This window comes from Panthera pardus, unplaced genomic scaffold (genome assembly GCF_024362965.1).
Source record: "Panthera pardus isolate Hobbes unplaced genomic scaffold, ASM2436296v1 HiC_scaffold_16, whole genome shotgun sequence".
Taxonomy (NCBI): domain Eukaryota; kingdom Metazoa; phylum Chordata; class Mammalia; order Carnivora; family Felidae; genus Panthera; species Panthera pardus.
The window spans coordinates 67,483,070-67,496,977 of NW_026526721.1; the positions used below are offsets into that span (position 1 = coordinate 67,483,070).

Genomic DNA, 13,908 nt, shown 5'->3' on the forward strand with positions numbered 1-13,908 from the left:
GAAGCAGGCTCCAGACTCTGGGCTGTCAGCACAGAACCCGAAGCAGGGCTTGAACTCACAGACTGTGAGATCATGACCTGAGCCGAAGTCGGACGCTCAACTGACTGAACCACCCAGGTGCCCCCAACACTTATTTGTAATCATCTTCCCCTCATTTGAATTCCCCATAAAGAAAGTTAAGGCAGACTAAGAGTCTAGGTTCCATTTTCCTCATCATTAATCTTTTTTTATCTGAAATACTGAATGCCCATAATTTAGCATTTAATTATATGATGTTCCTCTGAGGAATTGATTCCTGTCCATATTTATGCCTTCTCTAGCCATTAAGATTATAAGCCACCCAAGGAGTCATTTAAGTCTCAAGCTAATAGAGATCTCTCTCTATTGAATACTACAGGACCTCAGGAGACACTTGCCTCTACTAAATTTGGCACTTTATTCTAAGATAGACTTCTCTTTCAAGTCTGATCCAGTTCTATTAAGACTTCTAAACTAAAAATGGCAAAAATTAGGGGCACCTGGGTGGCTCAGTTAAGTGTCCGACTTCGGCTCAGGTCATGATGTCACAGTTCAAGAGTTCGAGCCCTGTGTCGGGCTCTGTGCTGACAGCTCAGAGCCTGGAGCCTGCTTCCAATTCTGTGTCTCCCCCCCTCTCTCTCTGCCCCTCCCCTGCTCACACTCTGTGTGTGTGTGTCTCTCTCTCTCAAAATAATAATAATAATAATTTTTTAAAAAATGGCAAGAATTAGGTACCAAGGTTAGATTCTTAAGGCTTCTACAAGTAACCTTCTAGACTACCTGTTTCTGACAAAAAAGCTCCAGAGTAGGCTAAAGCCACCCTATAAATACTAATATTGTCTCAAACCTCAACTATGCCTTACTTCTCTTATCCTGGAATTATTTCAGCAGGAAGGAATGGAAGAATTTGAGTCTAGTATGAAACTTAGAACAATCTTGCAAGAGATTAGCATAGTGCATTCATAACTAGTAGACATAATAATTTTTCCTTTGATTTACAAGATGCTACCTGGCTAGCACTTACTTGATCTGTTCAGCTGATCCTCCAGAAGTTGCATTTGTGATGGCCCAAGCTGCTTCTTTCCTTGTCCGAAACTCAGCAGTTTGTAATATACTAATGAGGGCTGGGAAAATGTTGGCATCTATCACAGTCTGAAATTTAAAAATTAAATGAAAAGGGAAATTACAAAACTTGCAAAAATTTCATGATACTAATTATAACTTTTTAGCTAGCTTCACTAATGACACGCCTCCCTCCTTTAAAAATTAACTAGAAGTCCTCTCACCCCTGACCTTTCAACTGTACTTGGTACACTGATAACTCTCCCTGGAGTCTATGTTCTTATAATCTCCTAGTTTTCTGCCCAAGTTCTTTTTTCTCTTTGACTGTCCTCTCTCATTTCACCCACAGTAACAAATTATGGAAGTTCAATTTTCTGTTCCTCTGCTAGTCTCATTTCTTTCACAGCATCCAACTCCGACACTTGTGATGTAACCCTCCAGTCCTCACTTTTGGGTGCCCCAGCCCATGATAGCCAACAATCTGCTTTAGATCTGCTAATCATTTCAAACATATCATCTACCCTCTATATCAGGTCAGGTCTCCTCTCAAACTTCTTTTTGTATTTACAGAGGCTCTTTTTTGTATTTATTCTAAATTTCATCAGTCACTAAGTCTCTACAATCTCAATTTAAAACCTCCTGAGCCACCCTTTTCCTTCCCTTTTAGTACTGCCACAATCCTATTCCAACCTACCAACTCCCACCCAGATTACCAGCACAGCCTATAGTTAGGCAGAGTACTTTTACTCACCCCCTCTCATATATAAACACTAAAACAGTCTGCTTCACATTACTTTTTTCATGTTTCTCCTTAGCTCAAGAACCTAAAATGGGTTTGTATAATTTCCTATATCAAGAAACTGAGAAACTCTACATAAGACACGAACAGCAGGAGGTAATCAACTATCACTGAAATCCCCTTGTCAGTCCCTGGCAGCATCTGGGGATGCTTTCCTGATCAAGAACTCTATTACACTAGTGAAGAAAGTCAGCAAAGTTTAGTGGAAAGACACTTCATCTTGATCTGTCATTTACTAGGGGTTCCCTTGAACAAATCATTTTTCAGTTTCATCCTTAAATGAGAGTATTGGATGAGATAACTATCTCTATGATTCCCCTCCAATTAAAGTCCCAGAGGTCTGTGTTTTATCTTTTACAACCAGTTGTTCAGCCTTTCTCATGGCCTGTGCTGAACCCTTTGGCCCACTGCTTATCTTCCACATGGGTTACTCTCCCACCTAACAGAAGAACAAAATTAAAGGGCAGATAACCTTTTAGAGAAAAATGGGTCCCCAAAGGTTTTATGAAAAACTGAAGTTATGCAATAGATGAGGTCTGCTAGGAAAAAATATTTTACTTGGCAAGAGTAAAGCCAATCTATTTAGTATAAAGACCATCATAACATTTCAAAAATACAAGACACTCTCTCAGGTCTTGGCACATCATCAAATATTTAAGGCACAGGGAAAAACCAAGGCCAAAGTATAAGTTTCAAAAGTCTGTACAGTAGGATAAAAAAAAAAAAGAAAATAGATAAAAATGTTGGAAGTTAATGGTCTGCAAGGCAATAATGGAAGAAAAAATGTAAGCCCAACAGAAAAAAACCTAAACCTTATCAATAAAAATAGAAGAAAAAAGATGCTATGGGATTACCTGGATCTGTGCTCTATTTCCAGCTGTGATATTAGATATTGTCCAACATGCTTCCTTTTTGATAGATTCCTTTGGGCTACTCAGCAAATGCAATAAACTCTGCAGAGCTGAGCAATTCAAAATTACCTAAAAGGAAAAGTTTGAAACTTAATTTGTATTGATCCAGAGAGAAGTAAATCTTTAACTCATTTATTTTAGGAACAATATAGGCAAAGAAATAATGTCTCCCCTTGAAATTTTAGAAATAACTTTATATATGTAAAAGAATATTCACTGACAATAAGAATTCATTTCTAAGATTACCAAAGCAGTTCTGCTAGACACATTGTAACTGTACAACTGCTACTTCATAAGGTACTACAATGTATTAGTCCTTCACCTTCCTATCCCTACAGCATATTAAAAGGCTTTTGGATGTGTAAATATATGAAGTAGCCTCAGATTTTTAAGTCCTCTGATAACACTGTACCTGGCCGTCAATGAACAAATACATACTACATGAAGTACACCAGGTGCTTTAGAGGACACAAAGATAAAAAAGGATAGGACCCCAGCTATCCTGCAGCTTACAAAGGTGAAAGAGAGTGACAAACATACACGAAGGAGCTCTACTCTACCAAAACTAAATTATGAAGTTAAAATGATTGAAATAATCTGTGGTAGGCACAAGAATCAATCACTGAATAACTAACAGATATCTAGTCCAGAAACAAATGCGGGTATTTATAAGGAATTAAATATATAATAAAGTTCTTCCTGAGGTTAACTGGTTGAAAAACATTTTTTTTATTTTTGAGAAGAATTTTTAAAAAATTCTTAACCCATTACCAAATAAACCCACAACCAATTTAAAGAGTAAACATAAAAAAGACACCATAAAACAGAACTATCAGTATATAGCTGGTTTAGGGATAGTGAAGGACTTTCAAAGCATAAAAACAATGGAAGAAATTATAGGGGGAAAATTAAAATTTCATCAAATAGACATATTTGCATGTCAAAAAATACAAAATTTAAAATGCACACTATGTAATGCAAAAAAAATTTACAATAGATGAGATGGTTGCTGTCTTTAACATGTAAATTGTTAAGAGAAACTACAATTTTGATAGATTACCTCACAAGTAATGAAAGAAACGCAAATTAAAATAAAGCCATTTGTTGCCTATTAATACAGCTCAAAAAACACTAAAACTTGTGTTTAAAGAGGCACAATCTTGACAGTATAAAAGATATTACAAAGCCATTTTTTAAATGCCAAAGATGTGCTCTAGAAACTAAACACGTCCAAACACTGGGCGCCTGGGTGATTCAGTCCTTCGGCTCAGGTCATGATCTCACAGTGAGTGAGTTCAAGCCCCATATCGGGCTCTGTGCTAACAGCTCAGAGCCTGGAGCCTGCTTCAGATTCTGTGTCTCCCTTTCTCTCTCCCCCTCCCCTGCTCATGCCCTGTCTCTCAAAAATAAATTAAAAAAATTTGTTTGGAAAAAAAAAAAAAGTCAAATAATAAAAAAAAATAAACCTGTCACAAGTTAAAGACCGTACTTGCAGAGTAATCATGAAAAAAGACTTCATGGGTGTGGGGAAATTGCCTTGAAACATGGATAGGATTTCATAAGCAAAGAAGAGGGAGGAAGGACACAGCAGATAAGAAAGGCTGGAAACAAAAAAATGCTGAGACAAGCTACAACAAAGTACCAAAATAAGGAAAGAATAGAGCAGTGAGGCTATTAAGCAAGAGTTCTGTACCCCTAAAATTAACAACAGGCTACAAGGAAGAATGAGACTAAAACTGTGAAGTACAAATCCTTTCAAGGTTCTAAGGTAATTAGACGTGGATACTGAAACACAAAGAATCAACAAGAGCTGGTGACTTGCTATACAAGGTGTGAGAGATGGAGACACCAAATAGGACTGCAAAGCTTCAAGTGGGAGGGAATAGTTACCTCATTAACTGAAATGGGGGGAAAAAATCAAGACCTGGAACTGGCTTTCTGGGGGAAGAAAATAAACTGAGAGAGACAAATGTGAGACATGCCAGCAGAAATATTTAACAGGCTACTGGAGACCCAGGAGTAAAACTTGAGGGACATCAGAAGTAGATGTACAGATACAGAACTTCATTCATTCAGTATTAAACACTGTGCCAGGAACTATTAAGACTGTACAGAAATACAAAAATGAACAAGATCAACACCGTTCCCCCCTCTAGAAGCTTACAATCTAGTGATTAGATAATTACAATACAGTGTGATAAGTGGTATGATGGATGAAACAAGAGGCGGCACACCTAACTTAAGTGAACATGGCTTCTCAGAGAAAAAAACAGTAACAGGAAGTCCTGAAGAAATGAGATGACATTAGTGGCAGAGTGTGCATTAGTGTGAGCCAGTGGTTAAAAGCAGGGATGGGGATGCAAGCCTATGTCCTGAGCAGAGAGAAGCAAGCTTCTGTTAAATCTTAGTGCTGAATGTGGTCATAGCTAATTTAAGGAATAAACATGGCAGAAGCACAGAGCATGGTATGGGGAGGGAAAGAACCTTTTTTTGCATAGCAAATACAGTGAAATGGTTTAAAAATTCAGAAAGTATAATAAAGGACTATAGAGTTAAAAGCCTCCTTTCCATTCCGGTATGCCAGCAACCCAGTTCTCCAGAGACAACCAAGATTATTAGTTTCCTATGTATTCTTCTGGAGAATTTTTTATGCAAATATAATCAAACATACATATTATTTTTTTCTCTCCTCTCTACCTCCTTTTATATAAATACTAATATATCCACACACTATTCTGCTCCTTGTTTTTCTTTTTAAATGATATAACCTGGAGGTATTTCTTTTTTTTTTAATGTTTATTTTTGAGAGAGACAGAGCACAAACAAGAGAGGGGCAGAGAGAGAGAGACAGACAGACAGACAGAATCTGAAAGACTCCAGGCTCCGAGCTGTCAGCACAGAGCCTGACATGGGGCCCGAACCCATGAACCATGAGATCATGACTGACCTGAGCCGAAGTCAGACGCTCAACTGACTGAGCCACCCAGGTGCCCCAACCTGGAGGCATTTCTGTATCAGTGCTTAAGGGCTTCCTCATTCTGTTGCACAGAATTCCATTAAAACTGGTGCCAGATTTTAAAGGATCTTAAACACCCTCAAAGGACAACAGAAGGCCATAAAAAGATTTTAGGTCAGAGAATGACATGATCAAATTTGCATTTTCTAAGCATCCTTCTGGTGATACAGGAATATAGCAAGAAATGCAAGGGATGAGTAGAGATGGCAGCTAGTGACTGATGACAGAGGTAGAAAACAGGGAAATAATCCAGCTAATGTCCAGGTTTTTGGATTGGTCAAGTGTTGGTGCCATTCACTGAGGTAAATAACAAATAAGCCAGAGGCCCCGATATACCAGGGAAAATAATGGGTTCCTTTCTGAAGCATAAATTTGAAGTAGATATTAGATTTGGAAGACACCTTTGAGTACAAATCCAAATTTTAGGGATTAGAAAAGTGAAGACATTAAATGTCTTCCACCTAAGTCAGAGCTGGTTAAGAAAGATTTATGGCTAAAATCTTATTCTCAATTCTCAATCAAGCTGCACCAGGGTGATAGGTGAAGTTATAAATAAAATCAATGAATAATTATCCCCTCCAGGGGATAATCCCACAAACAAGAAAGAACAGGAAAAGGAGCACGCTAAGAAGTGGTTTGTGAGACAGGAGACTCAAAATAACTGGAACACCAAAGAAGCCTAGGAAAAGAATTTTAAAGACAATGCCACTGCATCAGAGAGATCAAGAACAAGCCACTGTGAATGACATATCTTGATACAGAGGTTGAATAGAATGGCAGTGACATTAAGAACAAGGAAAGAAGGGGCACCTGGATGGCACAGTCAGCTGAGCGTCCAACTCTTGGTTTTGGCTCAGGTCATGATCTCAGGGTCATGAGATGGAGCCCTGCATCGTTGCTGAGCATGGAGCCTGCGTGAGATTCTCCCTCTGCCCCTCCCCTGCTTGTTCTCTTTCTCAAAAAAAAAAAAAAAAGAACAAGGAAGAATCCTCCTCACATAGGAGATTTAGCATGCACAAAAAGAAGGAAGCTATCAGAGAGGAGATGAAGATGACAGAGAAAGGCTGCTACTGGAGGCTTCAGATGCTCACAAGAACCACTTCAAGTAGTAGTGGGAAATAAACCTAACTAAAGGGAACCCAAAATTACTCCAAGAAACAGACAAGATAGAGACAGTGAAGGTACTAAAGGAGCTGCCTAAGGCAACATTTTTGACAAACATTAATGAAACTCTCCCCCAAAACATGGAGTTAAATACTGTAATAGAAACATAATCACGGGGTTCAATGTACTGTTTCTGAAGGGAAACAGTAGTCACCACTTATTCATACCTGGGTCTGAATATCATCGCCTGTGACAATGTTTCCCACAGCCCGCAAAGCAGGAGAAACCACTTTATAATCATTATGCCTGCAACCATAAAAAGAAATATCAATGCAAGAGTTCTAGCCTTAGTCTCTTTTCCTTAGGGCTGAAATCCAAACCAAATAATGTAACATGATGTTAGAGCAGAAAGGTACCTACGGTAGTTGTTAAGAGAACCCTAGGAGGATGGGTTTTGTATATCCCCTAGAGGAATTATCTTTCCCTTTATTTAGCACTTTTGGATAAAAACTACAAATCTTTCCTAATAATCTTTCCCAGGTATTTCATCACCTGGATACCAAGATTTCCCTCTCATTCTTGAATACAGTTTTCACTGCCTCAGAGTTGAAAATGTGCCAACAGATGAACTAACTTAAAAATGAGAGCCAGGCTCCACACTTCAAAGAGTGAACTCTTTCTATTAAACCTCAGCCAACTTACCAGTCAAAAATATACTCTCCATGAAACCCTGTACATATGTGAAAAAAGCTTATTGAAAATCTTAACTTCAGGTTAATATGCTTTAACTTCCCTTAAAAATTCTCTTTTCTTTTCCCTTTAATGAGACTGATCACTCTTCTCAAAACTTGGCCATTTCTCTCACATTTATTTTAGGATCTGATGACTAAAAAGAAATGGTTAAAATACACCATAATCTAGTGACTAAAGAACATAAAAGGTTACTTCCCAGGTTTTGAATGCTGCACTTCTGCCTCGTGCAGCTTCATCTGCCTTTAATTCATAACAGCATTATGCTGTTCATCTGTACTCAGTTTGTGGTCAGCTGTACTCTCAGAGTTTTGTATTCTGCACATTAAACTCATCTGATGCATTCCACATATCACATTTGGGGTAATGTCTCCTTTCATCTACTTTGTACTTCAATTAAATTTCATGTGGCTAGTAAATGTACCATTTCCCCATTATGTTATCAGTCTAATTTTTTCTTCTAAAGAACTGTCTAAAAATTGGATTAATACAGCCGTAAATTGTTTACACAAAGGCATCACAAGGAGATACAGCAAAATAAAATTCAGAGTCTAACACCAGTCTAGATTAAGCTCTAAATGAGACAGAAAGATAAGGAATGACTTTTAGTGGCAGTATGCCTTTCGCTATCTATCCAGGGGTTGGTCTCAGGTTATTTATCACTAACTGGCATTACACAGAGTTTTCCAAATGTTCCCGCTGAAGGACTGCTCATAACAAAAGGGTGAGCAGTTCTTTATATAAGCCTCAAAACAAACAGATTTGACATCAATATAAGTTACAAAAGAGAGCAGCCCAAAGCCCAATAAATTAGTACAGTGTATTAATTAGTATTTACCAGCATTTAGAAACTAATAAACTAACATAAGGACAAAAGAACAGACACACTTTAAGATATCTTACATCAACAACTCCACAAGTCTCCTACAGACTCCTGCATCAATGACAGCTTGAATTTTATCATTGGGTCCATCAGATAGATATGAGAGGGCCCAGCAGGCATCAGCCAGTACATCAGTGTCACTGACAAATAGCAACCAGGAAAGCACATTCAGGCAGGGGGAAACCTGTAAAGGGAAGATGACATGATAATGAAATTCAGTGGAATAAAAGCCAGAAGTGAGGTGAGAAATTCCAAAAGGCAAGCAGCACACACTTGGTAATTTCTGGGGTGATTAATACTTCTAGAAATGGAGTAACAAGTGGCCAAGTGGCATTTCCATCTTTGGGAATGCTGAGACCAAGGAAAATAATTTCAGAGACTGAAGTATATACCAGTTCTCAGAATGAGATTCCTTGTTGAAAAACACTCTTTGTGGACCAAAGAAGCAAAGACATTTTCACAAGTGCTAAAGCTAATAAATTGTGAATTTTACTGTGCTATAAACAAAAATTGCCGGGTTTTAAGATTAATTCAGAGCTAATTTTTACAATGAAAATTTATCCCAAATTAACACAGAAACAAAAAGCCCTATTTCTGTAGAAACAGATAAAATTCTAACATTTTAAATTTTATGCAAAATTACCAATCTTTCTGTTCACATTAATATTTGTTGCTGCACTCTTTTAATTGTACTTTTTTCTGCCCATTTCCATAAGCCTAATCCTTACCTTTGCAAACTCTGGAGGTGGACTTTTCCCTCTACAGAGATTAGACAAAGCCCATACTGCATTCCGCGTCATGGTCAGGCGGTTTTGCTTTGAAAATAACCTATAAGCATGATGATACAATGGTAAACTATATAATAGACATTAATTATCTGATAGCATAAGATAAGTACTAAATCATTTAATGCTACTCATAAACATGTCTTTAAATAGCTTTTCTCCAGAAAATAAAGCTGAATTAATTCTAACAGCACTAATTCAGAATACTGGCACTGGAGTAAGCTAGAATGCCTGAAGAAATGACCTGAACAAGTTAATAAGAAAGTATCTGTAATGAAAAAGAACAATGGAAATTTCAAAATGATTTCTAAAAATGCACTGCTTCCTGAGGAACTTTCCATATTTTTACTACTCAAAAAAAATAGTAAGAATAGAAACTTACTGCAAAAGAGGGGGGAGAATATTGCAGTCTAAGACATAGTCCCTGCACATGGTACTATCTCCAGCAATGTTGCCAAGAGCCCAGACTGCCTGTGAAAAAATTACTCATTAATGACAGGTTGTACAGAATTCTCTCAGATGCCAAAATACCACAATAACTCTTTACAAAATTATATGGTAGCTAATCAACGTACACACTGACATTATGAACATTTCTAAGTTCATTATCAGGGAATCAAATGAAATAGTTGTGGGACTGGGGGAAGATGATCAGTAATATTATAAAGTATACATGTGAACACTCAGGGTATAAGTTTATTAAATAAAGGAGGAACCAACCAGTTCTTATACATATTTTTTATCTCAGGGGACTCCCCACCACCAAAGTAACCTTTCATATAGCCCTTAATACAGAGCAGAGGTTCAAATGGCTTATTCAGTGGATTAAAAATGTTATCGTAAGCTTATTTACAAAAGAAAGCAATGAACAAAGAATCAAAGAATGTAAGAGCATCAAAATGCAGAAAGCTATTAAACTTTTGGGAGGAATATATTGTCTTTGACTGTGATAATGGTTCCACGGGTATATACCTATCTTAAAACTTCTAAATTGTACATTTTAAATATATGCTGTTTTTTGTATGTAAATCATACCTCAATTAAGCTGCAGAAGAAAATCATACTCATTTAGCAGTGATTTATATTTATGAATTTGATAAAGTTGGCAGTAATAAAAAATTCCTGTTTTCTAGGTCTTTTTCTGCATGAAAGTGGCAAAGACCTGCTACTTACTAGAGATCCCTACAAGTAAAAGCCCAGTGACTGCTTGCATGTTCTAAAAAAGTATACAGGGCTTAGGGCGCCTGGCTGGCTCAGTTGCTGGAGCATGCAAGTCTTGATCTCAGGGTTGTGAGTTAAAGCCTCCCACTGGGTGTAGAGATTACTTAAAGATAACATCTTAAAAATGATAATAATATAAAAAGTATATAGGACTTTAAAATTTTCAGCGTTGGAAGGGGAAGGAAAATGGTTTTATGAATCCAGAAGAAATTCTGCCTACATTCACTATGGTATTTTCTATTTTGGTTTAGATTTCTAGAACACTCCTGTGATGAACCATGGCTTGTCATGGTGGTAAAACTGAGGCCCTGAATGTAAGACCAAAGGAAAAAATGGTATTCTTTGACCTGCTTTTCTTTGCTTCATTTTTTTACCTGCTCCTGGACATCTTCAAACTCTGAGCTGAGCAACTCTATGAAGATGGGCACAGCTCCTGCCTGAATCACAATCCGGGTCTGAAGAGAATTTCCTGAAGCAATATTTGTCAGTACCCAAGCTGATTCAAACTATAAAGATAAAAATAATTTTATTATCTTATTAGCATTTAATAGCTTGTTTTTAGCTATAACAATAAGGTTTTCTGTACATGAAGAAAAGAATCTGAAATTATTTGCACATAATCAGATGGATTCTGTATTAATTTTAAATGGAGAATTCCAGTAGAAATACTTCAGACTACAAGAATATTCAGGAGGTCAGAGTAGAACTGACATAAGACCATGAATGGAATGAGGGACTGCTTCATATGCTGACATGAATGATCTCCCAAGATATGAATGAGAAGAAAAGTGTAACGGTGTACATTAAGATAGTATCATACTATATTTTCTAACAGGGTTAAGAAGGAATATATGCATTAGTTTAGTTATTGCACAGAGTATCTCTGGAAGGATACTATAAGAAACTGCAGGAAGTAAATACTTGTTACCTACATGGAAAGGCAGGGGTGAAAGGGAAATCTCATAAAACCTTATGTACCTTTTGGATTAAACCATGTATATTATCTAATAAAAAATAAAAGTAAATAATTTCTATAGGATAAGCAAAGTGTAAAGGGGAGAGGATGTTAATGTAAAATGTGCCAGATACAGGCACAGTAAAAAAGGCAAAAGATATTTTAAGTAATAAGTAGGCCAAAAGGAGTTAACTGGTATACAATTAATAGAAATGGCAACTTCAGAGCGTTAAGAGCTTCTGACAAATGAGAAGCCTCCAAACAAAGGCACAGAGGTTAAAACTTTTTTTTGAGAGCATTCTTAAAGTTAGGTAAACTGAAGATATGAAGGAAATTATAGCCAACAAAAAGTACAGCATTTTACTAATCTGCCCATCTCTGTAGTAATTTGACTCTCTGGCCTAATATGGAGAAATCCAAGAATGACTCCTGAAATTCTATTTAAGAGTTCTTATTAAACTTTAGTTTTCTTTCCTTCTCCTGTTCTGTCTTCTACTTATCCTTAAATGAAGCACATATGCAAAAAAAAATCAGTGGTATGTCCCTTGAAAGGGAGAGCAAAAAAGTCATTGAAAGGTGGAGCTGTGACTCTTCTAAAGCTTTTGGGTCAACTGAAAGGCAGTTGTCATATGGAAAACAATCATCCATCATTGGGGTTTGGGGAAGGAGGCAGAAGACAAGGAAGACAATCTGATTGGCATAGTCCAAAGCCATGTGAATGCTAGCAAATTCACAGCAGAACACACTTAAAGGAGACATTACAAGAAACCTATAAATGTGACATACGCAAGTGAGACACAGTATAGTCTAGTAGCCTAACGGGACAATGATATCACAGTAAGCAGAAGGCCCAGGCTAGGAGCACCACAATTAAAGGGACAATATTTTCTTTTTGGTAACTTTGTTATAAGAGAAGTTCAACAGATTCCTAAACACTTGAACATCACAAAATAAAAATCCCATCATATATCACCTCCATAATTAAATCACTCTTGAAACCAGTGCTGAATTGAAACTTTGCATTTGTTCAGTACTTTGTATTATGAAAGCATTACTCACATACTCCTGTGTTCCTCACAACATCCCAGAGAATTCTGGCTTTTGTGGTTTATGAATGAGGAAACTATCAGAAAAAGGTCCAACAATCTAATGATCTGCGTAATGTTACACTGCCATTCAAAGAGGACTTGATTACCGTCTCCTGATCAAGTATGCTTATGAAGCCCGGCCACTCCCTTCACTCTGACACACACCTGTAACACTGACAAGAATCTTTCAATTGCTTGGAGTTTTGGTATCTAGGGCAAGAAATTTCAAATAACAGTATGCCAGAGATACACGCCAGATTATTTAGGGGATGCTAAAAAAGAGAACAGTTCACCTAGTTTCTTCTGCTTTCTAGGAAAACTAACTAGCAGAGTTAAAACTGATTAAGAGAGACAGATGATGTGAATACAAAAGCCAAAAGCAAGCCTTCCTACCAGGCAGCAAGCTCCAAGTTTAACAAAGAGTTGTCAGATACCACGGAGACCAGTCAAAGTAATGAAAACTGTGAGGAAAAAGCAGTGTGTAGAGAATAAGATCAGCACACATACCGATCCATATTAAAGAGAAAACAGACTGCAGTGAGATTTTGATGCAAATGAAATAACAGCAACCTGAGTAAAGGATTATTAAAGAATTATCAATGAGAAAAAATCAGAATACTAACTGCTGCAAGACTTCAAACTGCTATCTGCCTGTTGATGTTTAGTATCAAAGGTCTTACAAGAAATGAGAGGGAATTTCAGATGCTACTGAAGAGAATGAAATGGAGAAGCAAAACAAAATAGAGTGAAAATGATTAGAAAAATGGGGAATAAGTGAATAACAGGCTAAACACAGATGGGAGAAAATTGGCAATTAGGATATCTCAGCAAAAGAAGAACGTACCAGAATTACCTTTATTACTAAGAAGTACACAATAATGATAACCTCTGAAAGCAAAATTCAAGGCCTCCCTTGGTAAGAAGAGAAATCGGAAAATACCAGGGACAGAGACAGATGAAGATGATCAACAGAACCAGAGGGGCGACTGAAAATCGTGTTTGTACTTGAATAAAGCATTCTCTCTCTCTCACGCACACACAGTGATTACTCTGACGTTTACCCTGTAAAAACTCATCAAGCTATATTTACGCCACTTTCTATGCCCATCTGTGTATTTGTGTGCTATGTACATATGTAGGAATGAGAAAGAGGAGGGAGGGAGAAAATTCCCCCCAGCATACAGGCCCTGTTAAAGTGCTGGAAGAAACAACTTTCAAATGTGTTTAATATGTATGTTTGTAAAAAACTGGTTGTACTTCAAACTATGTAACATCTCTTTGAGTACTGCCATCATTTTGTTGTTGTTGTTAATGTT

At 37.2% G+C, this 13,908-nt stretch overlaps 1 protein-coding gene across 3 annotated transcripts in view; it reads right to left on the minus strand.

The window, feature by feature from the left end:
* KPNA1 (karyopherin subunit alpha 1) overlaps window positions 1-13,908 on the minus strand; it is a 69,061-nt gene that overhangs the window by 7,472 nt on the left and 47,681 nt on the right. For all 3 annotated transcript variants that reach the window (XM_019448562.2, XM_019448563.2, XM_053903438.1), the window contains 7 exons: window positions 10,924-11,055; window positions 9,711-9,799; window positions 9,272-9,371; window positions 8,564-8,727; window positions 7,138-7,216; window positions 2,734-2,859; window positions 1,043-1,170 (listed from right to left, as the gene is read on the minus strand). In XM_019448562.2, coding sequence (XP_019304107.1) covers window positions 1,043-1,170; window positions 2,734-2,859; window positions 7,138-7,216; window positions 8,564-8,727; window positions 9,272-9,371; window positions 9,711-9,799; window positions 10,924-11,055 — 818 coding nt within the window. The remainder of the gene's footprint in view (window positions 1-1,042; window positions 1,171-2,733; window positions 2,860-7,137; window positions 7,217-8,563; window positions 8,728-9,271; window positions 9,372-9,710; window positions 9,800-10,923; window positions 11,056-13,908) is intronic.